Genomic DNA, 16,180 nt, shown 5'->3' on the forward strand with positions numbered 1-16,180 from the left:
TTTTTGTATTTTGTAACTTGTATTTTTTTTTGTTCTATGTATTTTTCTAAACTTTTTAAAACTTTTTCATTGATAAAACTTAATAAAATATTATATATAAAAAAATATCCATGTTGATTTTCGATTGTACTTTGTGAATTACTTGGAATGCAAATGGCAAACATTAAAATACCATTCAAGAAAAAATATATATGAAGGAACAAAATGCAATTGAAAACCATTGAACACAGGAGGAATCTGTCCCCCTTTGTGATGAGATCTGCCTTTCCTAAATACTTGAGGGAGGGTGATCATCTTTCTTTCCAGGGTGTAGGAGAGGCATTTCTTTGATCCCACATATAAAACATAATAAAACATTAAGCATTAAAAAGTTCCCCATATAGAGCTGCCTTCTGATGGCTTCTAAACGTTGTGTATTTTATCTCCTTGGCATCTGATGGGAGGGCGTTGCACAGGGCGGACGCCACTGCTGAGAAGGTCCATGCGGATGGGGCAGGGCTTACATTTCCCATTTCAGATTAAAGTTCACAGGGATCCTAACTCTGCTCCATCTCTCTTCCAGGTGGGGCTGCTTCTGGAGAAGGAGAGTGGTCCCTCACAACAGGAGTGGAGCCATGGCTGAGGAGAGGTACAGGAAGAGGATCCGGAGTGAAGTCACCTGTTCCATCTGCCTCAGTTACTTTACTCGTCCGGTGGAACTGGGCTGCAAGCACAACTTCTGCGAAGCCTGCATCTTGAGGTGCTGGGAGGAGTCTGGTGAGAGAACCAGGTGCCCCGAGTGCAGAGAGGCTGTCAAAACAGACTACAAGCAAAACAGGCTTCTCACAAATGTGGTCGGAATCATCAGTGAGTGGGATGATTCTGAGGAGAGAGAGGCTCAAAGGAGGCGCTCAGAATGTCAGAGGCACCAGAAGACCCTGGACCTCTTTTGCCAGGACGACGAAGCCCCCTTCTGTGGGGAGTGTGACACATCCCAAGGGCACAGCGGCCACAGGGTGGTTCCTGTGGAAGAAGCCGTCCAAGACTACAAGGTAAGAATGAACCATTCATAGGAACGGCTAGTATATATGATGGGAATTAAAATCATAGAATTGTAGACTTGGAAAAGATCCTGACGATCTAGTCCAGCCCCCAGCAATCCAGGAAGATGCAGTTGTCCCATAAGGGGATCGGACCTGCAACCGTCATGTTATAAGCACCATGCTCTAACCAAACTGAGCCATTCAGCAATCAAGGTTAAAGGCTGTCCATAAACCACTGTCTCCTTGAGTGAGCGTTTATCCCTCTAATCCTAGGTGTGTGGGAGGCAGTCTGCTGTCAACTGACTCTGCACATGCTCAGGAGGCCTCTCATCTAATTATTTTACACATCCTAAGATAGATATTGGCTTTTATGGGACTGAGGTTTGCTTTGCCGTATAAGACTCCACTGGATGTGTATATTAGGTATTATTGTGTAAAAAAAAAAGATAATTAAGCTGATCTAGAAAGATTGAACGATGTTAAGGTGGCCTTTCTAGGAAAAATAAATGCAGCTCAAATGAGTGCACTTTGCAAACTGCCTTTCCTGTTTCAGAATCTAATTCAAAGAGCAGAGCAAGGATTGCAAGTCGGGAAATAACTAATACATTGATTTATTTGGGATGGCAGGAAATGTACAATTGCTTTAAAAAGGCAATCAAATAATAAAATCTAGGAAGATGGCAGTTTGGGCATCTCAGAGATGCTTTCTGTTATAAAGTGGGAGTTGTGCAGTAGTTGGCATACTGGCGTAAATGTAAGATAAATATTTTAGGCGCACAAAAGACAATGCAATGAAAAGTTGTAATAAAAATTTTAAGGTCACACACACACATATATACTTCATAAATGTACCAAGCAAACACACACATAAATATATAAACCACAAGTCTGAAGCAGCACAGGAAGACCGTCCTGAAACCATTTTGACTCCCAAACTAACCAAATGTTTTCTCTGCAAGGAGGGAGGGGGTGAGGGAACCTTCCCATTGTCTCAGGAATTGGGTAATCACCATCTCAAAGAAATGGCCAGACTACCAGGAAAGGCAATCAGATAAGGCATTATCAGATAACCTGGCAGACAGGAAAAACAACAACATTCAAATTCCTGTTGTAAATCACCTTTTCTGTGATGTAGCTATGATGATTGTGGGGAGTGGTCTTGGCCTCCAGGGCAGGGAATTTCAAAATGTCTATATAAGGGTGGGCACACCTTTGGTCTGGGTCCTCCTCTGCTCTCCTGCGTGGGGGGGGGGGACACCCTGTTGCAACAGCTTTAATAAAGATTAGGCTTACTAGCTGCTTTGCTTCTTAATATTCTCTGGTTGGCCTCTGTTATTTTCTCCTACCAATGGGGAACCTAGAAAGGACTCTATAAGGGCAGATTTTGTTTGCAACAGTGTCAAAGGAGAATAGGGAAAGATAGTGTGATGGATCAGATCAAGAGGTGGAGATTTCTCCCCTTGGTTGTATTTCCATGTTAGCAAATCTATTTATATATACAGATACTGCCCTTCACAAAAAACCCCCCCAACAACATTAGAGGCATAAAACAACGCTGCTTTCTCCTGTTGCCAGCCCTAAACTATGCAAAGAACTCAAGATCCGTGAGTTTTAAACCAGTTGTATTAATATAAGTCTATCACTGGTGCTTGATCTTAGGCTATTACTGCAGGGCCTGGTGTGCTAATTCACAGGAGGAGCAGATTTCAGATTTACAGTCAAAGTTGAGATCCACGTGCTTGGATAAATGCAAGACAATAAATGCAAGACATTTGTTCCCACAGCATTAACCAAACAACACCCCCCCTCACCATGCTGCTGCTACAATCAACTAAATCTCAATTTTTATCATAGTTCTCCCTTCATTGCAAGTGTTTTTTAAAATCCTGCCAATGTTTTCAATTGTTTACAATGTTCTTTCAAGTAACTTTAAAAAATTCTCCATTATTGAGTAAATGTATTGTCCTCTTGATCTCTGATCTTCCCGATCGTTTTTGCCAATTCAGTGTAGTCCATCATCTTTATCAGCCATTCTTCTTATGTAGGTAAGTTGTCCTCCTTCCATCTTTGGACAAGTAGCTTCCGAGCAGCTGTTGTGGCATACATAAATAGTCTCTTTAAATCCTTCGGTATTTCTGGACCTAAAATTCCAAATAAAAAAGCTTCAGGTTTTTTAAACAAAAGTTATTTTAAACGTATTTTTCAGCTCATTATAAATCATTTCCCAATATTCCCCCCCCCACATGTCCACATCCTTCCTTCTGTTTACACGTCCAACATGTATCTGTGGCAGTTCTATACATTTTTGTCAATTTAGTAGGAGTTAGGTACCAACGATACATCATTTTCCTATACATGTAATTCTCTTTCAACGTATAACATGCTGTAAATTTTAGATCTTCCATCCATATTTTCCCCCATGATGCCAGTTGGATATTATATCCAATGTCCCTTGCCCATTGTATCATTACTGATTTCACTTCATCTTTAGTATACCATTCTAACAACAATTTATACATTTTTGAAACCAATTTTAAATTATTCTCCAATAATTCTTTTTTGAAGCTTGAAGTTTCTGTATTAAAACCATTCCTTCTATCTTTCATAAACACATCATTTAGTTGGTGGCATTGCAGCCAGTATGTTACCAAATGTCCTCCATTTTTTATTTTCAATTGATCATCTACTTCAAATAACAACTCTTTATAAGTCACCCACTCACTTTTTGCATTAAGTTTTTTCACAGATAACGCCTCCAGTGGTGAGAGCCACCAGGATGTTTCTGTTCCAATATTTTTTTTTATTTGTCCCACAGTTGGTAGATCTATGTTCTTACCATGTGGTTTAGGAAACCTCTATGCACTTTTGTCTTTTCATACCATAAATATGCATGCCAACCAAATCTATTGTTATGACCTTCTAAATCCAAAATATCCACATTCTTTAAATCAATCCAGTCCTGCAGCCAACATAGACAGGACACCTCATAGTATATTCTCAAATCTGGCAGGGAGAAGCCACCTCTTTCCTTAGTACAGTAGTACCTCCAGTTACGAAAGGGATCCATTCCGGAGGCCCGGCTGCATCGTGAAAGAGCCACAACTGGACTGCCGTTTCTGTGCAGGCACGCAGTGTGATTTGGCTCTTCTACACAGGCGTGAGCAGCGAAACCTGGAAGTAACTCGTTCTGGTACTTCCAGGTTGCTGTGGGACGCAACTTGAAAAGACGCAACATGAAGTGGATGCAAAACGGGGTATGACTGTATTTGTTAACAATTTATACTTTATTCTTGGTTTTCTTCCCCTGCCAGAATAAATTTAGAGATAGCTCAACAGTTCTCCATAACACTCATCAGTTGCAACTCTTGTAGGCTCAATACTCTGGATGGCAGAAGCAGGCTCTTAAATCTCAAAAACAGGGGAACAATAACATAATTCAACTGTCCTCTCTCTTTCCTTTTCCTCTCTCTGTCTCACGGATGATTATGATAGTCATTGCCTAGAAACCTCTCACCAGGACCCAAATGGGAACTTTGACTTTTCTTTTCAGGATCAGCTCTGCAGGGGCCTGGAGACTCTGAAGGGGGTGAAGGCAGAAAACCTGAGGCGTAATAGAAAAACAGAAGACACCATTCAAAACCTGCTTGTAAGTGTCGCTCTTAATGGGAAGTAAGCAAATAATCAAAAGAACTAATGTTTGGTGGGGGGATAAAAAATTACATCCTGAAGCCATCAGGCAGCTCCACTCTTTTAGATGTCTATTTATTTGGGGACACCTGTTCTGATGGGAAGGAAAATTTTCCTTTGCTTGAAAACTGACGCATCCTCTGAAAATCTAAAAATTCAGAAGCACCCGCCCTGTTCCCCTGCAATAATCCTCAAACCCTCTTTATGCTGCAGAAGGAGTGGCAATGTTGCTAACAGCCTGTTTTTCTTTCCATCTTTCTTGCAGGAGAAACTAATGTCTCACAGGCAGAAGATGAAGGATGAATTTAAGCAACTACATTTGTTTCTGGGAAAATGGGAAAACCAGGTGCTGAAGGAGATGGAAGAGGTGGAGAATGAGATTGCGAGGAAATCGAATGAGCAGCTGGGCTGGCTCTCCAGAGAACTTGACTCTTTTCAAAATATCATCCGGGAGCTGGAGGAGAAGCTTCGGCAGCCCCCCAATGAATTCCTGCAGGTAGGAGAGTGGCATAAGCAGCCCAAGCTTTTCTCCAGGTCAAGGCTACGACCAGACCAGTCTCTGCCTCTATCATTATTCACAAATGACGTTGCTTGGTTTTGTGGAGCTGGTAGCTGGTTCTCTTACGTTAGGTGCAGGAGCATTTAAGAGGACAAGCAGAGCATGTGCACCTTAATTTGTTACTTAACGATGATGGAATCAGATGTTTTCTGCTCTTGGCTGATGATGGGTCTGCTGCTGGCTCCCAAATTAGTGATGTTGCCTTACTGGCCTGCTTGTGGACTGGGTGGATCCCTCGGCCTGATCCCTGCAATGAACAGAGCCCTATTTTGTGCCTTTTAAGGTGTGGGACAGTTTGTCATTTCAGGGCTTCTTTTAAGAAGTTTTCCCTTCTGTGGTTATATTACCTGAGTTGGGCTGAAAATAGGTGGACCCTTGGTCTGATCCCTTACTGGTCCTCTTTGGTTCCTGCTCAGGGCTTCATTTAAGAGGCTGTGCTCTGATTTTATGACATTACCCTGCTTGGACTGGGGCATGGGGCGTGGGCTTCGATGGATGGCCAGTCGTGGAGGCTGAGTTCTCTTCTTTTTCTCTTTCCCCTGCAGGATATTAGAAGCACTTTGCAGAGGTAAGCATATCCCTCTTCTTTTGCGCTTTGTGGTTCTATGAAGGATATGGACTGCAGGAAAAACACCCGTTGTTCCCAAAGGGACAGTATGGGTCTTTGTGACCTCCAACTTTTAACAAATCAATAGGGGCCCACTTTTTCTAAAGTTCCTATTTTCATTTCCAAACTTCCTTTTCTCTGTTTTTATCTCTCGTTTAATTCTGATTCTCTTTCCTTTCTTTCTGTTTCCACCTGGTAGTCTCAACCGTCTTCCAAAAGAGGGATGTATCTAAGAAAGCAACAAACCATTGTTCACACTTTTATTCCCTGCACTGCTTATTTCAATATACGTTTCAGCTGTCCTCTTATTTTTCACCTTGAATCTGACCAGCCAGTTTCTTGAGACCTTTGTGATCCTCTCCCCTCTCCTCCTATTGGTTCCTTTGGGAATTTGAGGTTGGGTGGAGAGCCAGCTGGCATATTTAAACCTTTTATTTCTCCACAGGCATGAGGGGATACAGGCATTTGAGCCTCCCAGAATTTTCTCTCCTGAATTTATGTGGAAAGTCTTGGACAGCTTTGAAATATATCCATTTCTGAAAGCTGTGGTGGAGCAGTTCAAAGGTATTGGCAGCAAGAATTTCATGCTGGATATTGAATTGGTCCATATGGGGTTGAGGAAAAACTCAAGGTGTCCTCTGTAATGCTAGGAGAGCCAGAAAAATTGAACTTGAGGGTCAGTAGGTAAGGTAACTTTAAATTTCACTGAGGGGGAAAGGAGGTCCTGCAACCACAGCTCAAAATGCCATTTGCTGTTACTGCCTCTCTCAGCCTGGTGCCTTCTGTTTCTTTTGGACTCCAACTCCCATCAGCCCAGCTGATAATTGAAGTCCAACAACATTGTGAAGGCCACAACTTCCTCCTTTCTGGTTTACATCATCTAAGCATGAAGGCAACATGTTTATTTCTTCAGCAACAGTGTCTCACCCACATGCAGATTTATGCAGGGACACTTGAAAAAACTCACACACTTTTGTGGCTGAAGCTTTGTATGACTTCAGGCCCACTGAATTTGGTGAGGGGGTGTGTGCGTGCAAGAATATTGTGGTAAATTTAATGATCAGTTTGGTAGTTTAATGATCAGTTTGGTAGTTTCAATGACACTCTGTCACAACTCGTGTTTAGCCAGGCCTTAGGCTCCAACACTTTAAGGCAAAGAGGCAGCTTGCTAAGATTTTCAAAAGCAGACAGCAACTATTCCTGCATATGCTGAGAGGCAAAAGGTCTCATAAGCAGAAGTCAAATGTGATTATTTGGAAACAAGTGAAAAGCAAACAAGGTTCTGGAAACCGAGGAATGGTTGAGGGAGTTAGGCATGTTTAGCCTGGAAAAAAGCAGACTGAGAGAACGATATGGTAGCCATCTTCAAATATCTAAAGGGCATGTAAGTTGGAGCAAGATTGTCTTCTCATGCTCTGGAGGGTAGGACTCAAACCATGATATCAACTGACTCTTTTTCTGTGCTATAACATTAATTAACACCACGACGGTGTGTGGTGCTTAATCTCTCTTGCTTTCCATTTCACAGGCATTCTAACATCAGGACTCTCTCTGAAGAAAGGTAAGCTGAGGAGCCTCAATCAAGCAATCATTTTATTTGCACTTCCTCTTTCCAAAGTTAAGCCCATGCTCAAGGGGGCTGGTGACATATAAATAATTACATAATGACACAAAATAGTCATATGCAATGAATAAAACATTAAAAAGCACACAACCAAATTGAACAACTTCCACCTAAATCATAAGATCTAAAATAAAGAAGTAACATAATAGCAGCAAAAGCCCTAACCGATGCCCAAACCCAAGAGTCTGTTTCACAGCCTCAGCTTTTGTAGCTGGAGTCAGTCTTGGCCAGGGGGAATAGGCTTGCAAGGCAGGGAGCAGGTCTTCAAGGGCTCACGGTCAAGATGGTCTGACAGAGAACCAGGAGGGAATGTGTGCTCTATCAGGACGCTTTCTGCTTCCATCATCCCTGCTAGCGGGCTCTGAAACCACCACTGCATTAACTAAGGATAGCGGGAAAAGTTATCCATCGGGGGAGCTGTTGGTGGGGCCACAGTGGACACAACCAGTGTCCAAAGTCACTCCTTTTCTAAGATCCCAACCTTTTCATTGCTCCCCTTCTTCGTCCTTGGTCAGTTGGCTATTGGGAGAGAGAAGGGTGGCTTCAAAGAGCTTTTGAAATTGGACAGAGGGCCAAAGCTGGGCCACCCTAGCAGCAAAGCCACGGGGGGGGGCACAGTCCAGTCAGGAAAGGAACCCCCTTCCGCAATGATCCCTGGAGTGGATCTAAACTCACAATATCTACCCTCCCAGCTGATTCCTCTTTTCTTTTCTCTTCCTTTGTCTCCTTGCGATGCCAATAGCAAGTGTCACTCTGGACCCGGACACCGCTCATCCCCACCTGATCCTGTCCGAGGATCGTAGAAGTGCGAGGTGGGGAGAGGCACATCAAGAGCTGCCGGACAATCCCGAGAGATTCAACGGACGTCCCTTTGTGCTGGGCTGTGAGGAGTTTACAGCAGGGAGGCACTACTGGGAAGTCACCATGGATATTTCGGGTGAATGGGCTGTGGGGGTCGCCAGGAAGTCTGTGAAGAGAAAGGGCATGCTCTCCTTTACCCCTGAGGAAGGCATCTGGGGACTGAGCAATCTGCGTAGCCTGCCTGGTGCGAAGCTGAGGAGGATCCGGGTGTCTGTCAGTTATGCAGGGCGCCACATTCTCTTTTTTGATGCTGATACAGGCAAGGCATGCTATGTTAAAATGGCTAAATTCTCTGGAGAGCCCCTTCTGCCTATATTTTGGGTGGGGCCAAAAACCAGCCTTGAACTGCCTCCGGTGACACACTAGCCTGGCCAGCCCTCCAGAAAAAAAAAGAGAAGCGTGTGGAAAAGTAACTTCTAGATTGTTCCTTGATTTTTTTAAAACCAAAGGATTGTGTGCGCTTCTGTGTGTAGATGACATTAAAGAGATGACGACAAGAATGTGTCAGATTATTTTTCCATTGCATATCTGCTTGCCTCACCTCATGGTCTTGGTGCCTGAGGATAAATCAGGCATCCCCCAAGACTTCTGGCCTAGGGGCACCTTTGCCATCCAGGAGACCATGGCAGGGATCACAAATTGCCACTTTCACAAAACAGAAACACGCAGTGTTATTAAGCTTAGATATATAAGCTAATTCCAAATGGCACCTTAAACCTATGTTACCGTCGCCACAGTGGAATGTGCGGGCGCCATTTTGGCAGAGGCAATGCCATTCGTTATCATTATTATTCCTATTCATTTCTATACTGCTTTTTACAGAAAAAATCTCAAAGAGGTTTACAACACATTAAAACATTGATAAATCACCTCTTTTGCATACCTCAGAGTGGCTGGGGGAACCCAGCCAAATAGGCGGGGTAAAATTAATAATAATAATTTATTATAGCTAGAGGGTCACCCAAGATTCACATGGTCACAGTTGGACCTGTGCCAGTCACAAAACCTGCCTGGGGGATTTCTAATACTGCAAACTGGATGATCGCACAAACCCCCAACAAGAGGGAAAATGCCTAGAACGTTCTCTCTCTTTTTAAGGGGGGGGGGAGACAGAAAAAAACACCTGCCAACCCCCTCTCAAAAGATAGGAAGCTGCAATGGAGTAACAGCACTTTCTCTCCCTAAACCAGCCCTCTGTTTCCTTTTCCCTCAGTTTATTTAGAAACCCCAAAAATATCCATAAATCTTATGGCAATCATATGTACAACTCCACTATGTCGAAGCAACACAGAGAGAGAGAGATCTGCAAGCATCCACACTGTTTCTGAGTGTGCAACGGAACCTGCTATAAATAATAGACATTCAGAGACACTGCAGACACATATAAATTATAGCACGTGTGTCTTCTCATAAATAGAGATCGCAGAAGGATTTCCACCGCAGGCAATGGTCGTCAGGCGCAGCCCAGGATGAGATACCGTGCCAGCCGTTCCCACTGGAAGTGAAACTGAGCAGGAATAAAAAAATCAGTTGCTTCTTGGAGGGAGGGGCAGGTGTCCCTTCTCCCCTCCCCCTTGGGAAAAAAATAATCATCATAAATTAAAAGTTTCACAGTAATAAACGTCACTCAAAAGTCTGACCAGAGTCTTTGCCGTTGGAACGACCCACAGCACAAGATACTGCAAACTGGATGATCGCACAAACCCCCAACAAGAGGGAAAATGGCTAGAACGTTCTCTCTCTTTTTAAGGGGGGGGGACAGAAAAAAACACCTGCCAACCCCCTCTCAAAAGATAGGAAGCTGCAATGGAGTAACAGCACTTTCTCTCCCTAGACCAGCCCTCTGTTTCCTTTTCCCTCAGTTGAAATCCCCAGTAGAGAATGAATCATGAGCGACAGTGGGCTTTTCTTTTGGGAAAACAGGTTGCAAACAAACTTTATTATAACAGGTGTAAACAAGGAGTTTTTGTTCTTCTTCTTCCACCAAAATATAACAACCAGTGCTGCTGCTTTTTATGAAAATGAGTACGGTTTCAAGTTGTAGGCTTAAGGTTACTTTCTTTTACACATCTTCCATAGATCAGACTTCTCCCCACACACTTCAGGAATTTAGGATTTTAACTGGACTGTTTCCTTACAGACCCCCAAATCCTCCTTTGCCTCAGAATCACAACTGCCCTTTCCTGTCAGAATATTCCCTCTGAGGACCCGTTTTCCTGTAAACACCGTGTGGGACTGTGTCTTTTCTATTTTAACAGTGTTCTGCGATTCAGAACTTGGGAATATATACTGTCAGTTCTCGGCTCTCCTCAGCTCTACCCCGTCAGAAGAAGAATCCCTCTCTCAGACCCCATGAATCCCTCACACTTTTTCTCGCTTCACTCCAACTGCCACCCTTGAAACTCTGGCCAATCAGGAGCTGTTGCTAGGCAACTTTGCAGGCGGGGGGGGCACACTAGGTGACGCAACCAGCTCAGTAAACAAACTTTTCCGTCACAGAAGCTCCCCCCCAACACCCAATTCATTAAAATAGAATAAAATTGTGGTGGACGAAAAGCATGAAACAAGGTGTCTGAAGGGGCAGTTGTGCCCAGGAGTGCGTCACTGGGGACTCCAGCACCACCAAACAGCAGCCCATAAATATAAAGTCCTTTGGGCATCATCAGTCTGAGGGGTGAGCTTATTTCACTCCTCAGTTTGTAGTCCACACTCAAGGCTGCCCAGAAAATACAGAGTTAACTCTGGTATCCTCATAATACTATTTATTGCTATCTTGCGTGGAAAGACACAGTTCGCTTCGCAGGAGCCGCATTACACCCTGCCCAGGAATCATGCTTCAGTTGCCTGGGCCTTTCCCCTTGAATTTGAACTCTAGCCCTGGACAAATTATCTCTGCTGCCTCTCCTTGTATGCCTCAGGCAGGGGTCAGCAACCTTTTTCAGCAGTGGGCCTTTTCAACCCCTGTCCGTCAGACCTTGTTGGGGGCCGGACTATATATTTTTTTGGGGGGGGGAATGACTGAATTCCTATGCCCCACAAATAACCCAGAGATGCATTTTAAATAAAAGGACACATTCAGCTCATGTAAAAACACGCTGATTCCCGGACCGTCTGCGGGCCACATTGAGAAGGCGATTGGGCTGGATCCGGCCCCCAGGCCTTAGGTTCTCTTCACAGAGAACGTGATCACAAGCTACCATGGCTGCGCCCTCCCTTCCCTGACAGAGGCGGGGAAGTGCGAGCATGAGAATTCTGCAGGGCTCAGGGCCAGGCTTATGCGCTTCCTCCATCTTCCCCAAGTCCCTTCAACATCTCCACAGAACTCTTTTCTTTGCAATGAAGCCTTTGGCTTTCCCTCCTTCGGTGGACCTGTTCAACTGCAGCTTTTCTCTCTCAAGATCAAGGGTTGGCAAACTTTTTCAGCAGGGGGCTGGCCCACTGTCCCTCAGACCTTGTGGGGGGCCAGACTATATGGGGGGAAATGAACGAAATCCTATGCCCCACAAGTAACCCAGAGATGCATTTTAAATAAAAGGACACATTCTACTCATGTAAAAACATGCTGGTTCCCAGACCGTCTGCAGGCCGGATTGAGAAAGTGATTGGGCTGCATCCAGTCCCGGGCCTTAGGTTGCCTACCCATTCTCTAGACCAGTGTTTTTCAACCACTGTTCCGCGGCACACTAGTGTGCCGCGAGATGTTGCCTGGTGTGCCGTGGGAAAAATTCGAAAGATTTTTTTTTAAAAAAATGTCAAATTTTCGCCCACTAGGCGGGCGTCGGACTGTGTCCACCCTATTTTCCATCCGTCCTGGGTGGGGATCAGATCGGATGGGATTGGATGAGAGCGGACAGGCGGTCCACTCTCATCCGATTCCCCATAGAGAGCAGCGGGGCTCTGACATCTCCCTCTCCGCACACAGTGGTGGTGTGCCTCGTGATTTTTTTCATGAAACAAGTGTGCCTTTGCCCTAAAAAGGTTGAAAAACACTGCTCTAGACTAAGTGAGAGGAATCTTTAACCCTCCTGATGCTGAAAGCTATTGTGGTGTCGTGGTTAGAGTACAGTGGTACCTCGGGTTAAGTACTTAATTCGTTCTGGAGGTCCGTTCTTAACCTGAAACTGTTCTTAACCTGAAGCACCAGTTTAGCTAATGGGGCCTCCTGCTGCTGCCGCGCCGCCAGAGCATGATTTCTGTTCTCATCCTGAAGCAAAGTTCTTAACCTGGGTTAGCGGAGTTTGTAACCTGAAGTGTCTGTAACCTGAAGCGTATGTAACCCGAGGTACTGTACTGGAGTAGGAGACCCGGGTTCAAATTCACACTGAGCCTTCAAGCTCACTGGGTGACCTTGGGCCACTCACTGCCTCTCAGCCTAATCTACATCACAGGGTTTTTGTTGGAGAAAAGGGTGGGGTAATGAATGAATGAATAGAACTACAATTCCCATAATTCCCAGCAAGCATTGGCAATGGGAGTTTGGTTTAATGGCCCCTGAAGGGAGTCCCTTGAGATCTTTTGTTAAAGGGTGGTATGTAAACCTAATTAATAAATAAGGGCGAACGGTTCCACAGACCTCCTGCTCTACATGACTGTTTTGATGGACAGATCAGCAGCCGCTTGGAGATTATGAAGGAGAGGAAAACACTTCTGGTCTATAAAGCAGAAACAGAAATTGAAAGCACCTGTTTGTCAGTATCACTAGGACTTGGAAATGAATGAGTCCTAGAAGCATGGGTGTAGCCAAGGGGGGTAGGGTAAATATACATAGCAAATGGAGCTTCTGCCCCCCCAAAAGACCTGCCACCCTAACAAAAAAACCTGAATACGCTCAGACCTAGAAACAATTTTTGGGGGGGTACAGTTAAATATTAAATTAATAATAGTAATAACAACAATAATAATTTTATTCATACACGACCCATCTGGCTGCGTTTGGGGTCTGAAGCACCTTTTCCTACAACAGATTATACACCCCCATACGCTGTTTGAAGATTCAGTAAAATCTCTCATATTGTTGCAGAAATAAATGGATACACAATACTACGCACCCTCAAGAGGGGGTTGCCAAGGTTTGCTTTGTCTCTTTTTTAAAAAGACAAGATTTATGGGTTGTCGTTTGTGTTAAGTTGTGGGCGAACATATCAGACGACACAGTGATTCTTCAAACAGCTCTTGCTTATTCTGAGGCCAGAACAGAACTGAACTGAAGAGCTCAGTCAGCCTGCTTATATAGAGCTCCAGAACAAAGTAACTGTTGCAACTTTCTAAAACTATCCAATCACTGAACGTCACTTTCGATCCTTCATTTGCATAACTATCTACAGCATCCCCCTGCTGGCTCAGGGTGAGAACTTCAGTATATAACAGTTTGGTGCTGCAGTCCCCAGCGACACACCCCTGGGTACAACCACCCCTACTTTATTCTATTTTAATGAATGGGATGAGGGGGGCTTCCTGTATTTTGAGAGGGGGTGGCCAGGGTCTTTTTTGTCTCTTGAAAAATAAAAATGTTCTAGGCATTTCCCCTCCTGCTGGGTGTTTGTGTTATCATGCCGTTTGCAGTGTTAGAAATCCCCCAGGCAGGTTTTGCAACTGGCGCAGGTCCCATTGTGACTATGTGAATTCTGGGTGGCCTCTCTAGCTAGCTTTCTTCTTTTTAATTATTTTTTTTAACTTGTAAAATCAAATAAAAACTAAGGAAGAGAAAAGATTATCACATTACCAAATAGAGAGATTTCTCTGAATCCCTCGACTTCCCACCTTCCTCTCCATGGGCCCTATTGTCTACATTTTCAACTACATATAATTACATAATCCATATTTTCTATCTGTCCATAATATCCATCATATTAGTTACATTACAGGTGTTATTAAAATCCTGCTAATGTTTTCATCTGCTTACAGTGGCCCCCTAAATAAATTATAAACTTTCCCCATTCTTTCTTGAAATTATTGCCTCCGGTCAGTTTTGCCATTTCGGCATATTATAACAGCTTGATTTGCCATTCCTCTCTGGCCACTCTAGCTTTCTTAAGGAGGTATGCAAAAGAGATTATTTATCAATGTTTTAATGCGCTGTAAACCTCCTTGAGATTTTTTCTTTAAAATATAAAGCGGTATAGAAACAAAATGAATAGGAACGATAATAATGAATGTCATTGCCTCTCCCAAAATGGCGCCCATACATTCCATTGTGGTGACTGTAACATAGGTCACATTTGGAGATTCGCTTATATATCTAAGCTGCATATTTCTGTTTTGTGAAATTGGTAATTTGTGCTCCCTGCCACGGTTTCCAGGATTGCCAAAGGTGCCCCAGGCCAGAAGTCTTGGAGGATGCCTGATTTAGCCTCAAGCACCTAGATCATGAGGCGAGGCAAGCCAAGCCAAGCAGATATACAATGGAAAAATAAAAAATCTGACTCATTCTAGCACTTGTCATCTCTTTAATGCCATCTACACACAGAAGCGCACACAATCCTTTGATTTTTTTTAAAAAATCAAGAAACAATCTGCGAGTTACTTTTCCACACATTTATCTTCCTTTTCTGGAGGGGTGGCCAGACTAGTGTGTCACCGGAGGCAGTTCAAAGCAAGTTTCTGGCCCCATGCAAAAGATGGGCAGAAGGGGCTCCCCAGAGAATTCAGCGTTTGCAAAGGTCTTGAGTAATTCTCCTGTATCAGCATCAAAAAAGAGAATTTGGCGCCCTGCATAGTTAACAGTTGCCCGGAACCTCCTCAGCTTTGGCGCAGTAGGCGGCAGAGAGCGGCGGGTAGACCTGCCATTGCCACCTGTCTGCCCCAATCCCCAGATGCCTACACCAGGGTAAAAGCTGTCCAAGCCCTTTCTCCTCACAGACTTCCGGGCGACCCCCACAGCCCAGATTTCGCCAGTGCCTATGGTGACTTCCCAGTAGTGCCTCCCTGCTGTAAACTCCTCACACCCCAGCACGAAGGGACGTCCGCTGAATCTCTCGGGATTGTCTGGCAGCTCCTGATGTGCCTCTCCCCACCTCGCGCTTCGACGATCCTCGGACAGGATCAGGTTGGGATGAGCGGTGTCCGGGTCCAGAGTTACACTTGCTATTGGCGTCGCAAGGCGACAAAGGAAGAGAAAAGAAAAGAGGAATCAGCTGGGAGCATAAACATTGTGAGCTCAGATCCACTCCAGGGATCACTGAGGAAGGGGGTTCCTTTCCTGACTGGACTGTGCCTCCCCCCCCCCCGTGGCTTTGCTGCTAGGGTGGCCCAGCTTTGGCCCTCTGTCCAATTTCAAAAGCTCTTTGAAGCCACCATTCTCTCTCCCAATAGCCAACTGACCAATGACGAAGAAGGGGAGCAATAAAAAGGCTGGGATCTCAGAAAAGGATTGACTTTGGACACTGGTTGTGTCCACTGTGGACCCACCAGCTATTGACACATGGGCCCCAACAGCTCACCCCGATGGATAACTATGATTGAGACTCCTCAGCTTACCTTTCCTCAGAGAGAGTCCGGATCTTAGAGTGCCTGTGAAACGGAAAGCAAGAGAGATTAAGCATCACACCGTCCTGCTGTTAATGAATGTTATAGCACACAAAAAGAGTCAGCTGATTGTAGTCATAATCCCCTTTCTTGTAAATTGAAGATAACTACTATCTGCTTTTGAAAATCTGCCTCTTAAGGTTACTGCCTTAAAGCATTGGAGACGAAGGCCTGGCTAAACTTGTGTTATGACATAGTGTCGCTGAAACCAGCAAACTGATCATTTAGGTCTTGAAATCTAGAACATGGACAATTGAAATTAAGTAATTCAGACTCTGTAATTGGCTGTACTTTTT

General features: G+C 44.3%; 1 protein-coding gene across 1 annotated transcript; it reads left to right on the forward strand.

The window, feature by feature from the left end:
- Window positions 1-1,502: 1,502 nt before the first annotated feature.
- LOC310701928 (ohanin-like protein) lies at window positions 1,503-9,546 on the forward strand. The gene is made up of 4 exons (XM_083493474.1): window positions 1,503-5,836; window positions 6,321-6,439; window positions 7,404-7,436; window positions 8,242-9,546. Exons 1-4 carry the CDS (start codon window positions 5,760-5,762, stop codon window positions 8,724-8,726), a joined length of 714 nt encoding a protein of 237 aa, XP_083349600.1. The 5' UTR covers window positions 1,503-5,759; the 3' UTR covers window positions 8,727-9,546.
- The last annotated feature ends 6,634 nt before the right edge of the window (window positions 9,547-16,180 follow it).

Source organism: Podarcis liolepis (assembly GCF_965112155.1).
Source record: "Podarcis liolepis genome assembly, chromosome: 2".
NCBI lineage: Eukaryota > Metazoa > Chordata > Lepidosauria > Squamata > Lacertidae > Podarcis > Podarcis liolepis.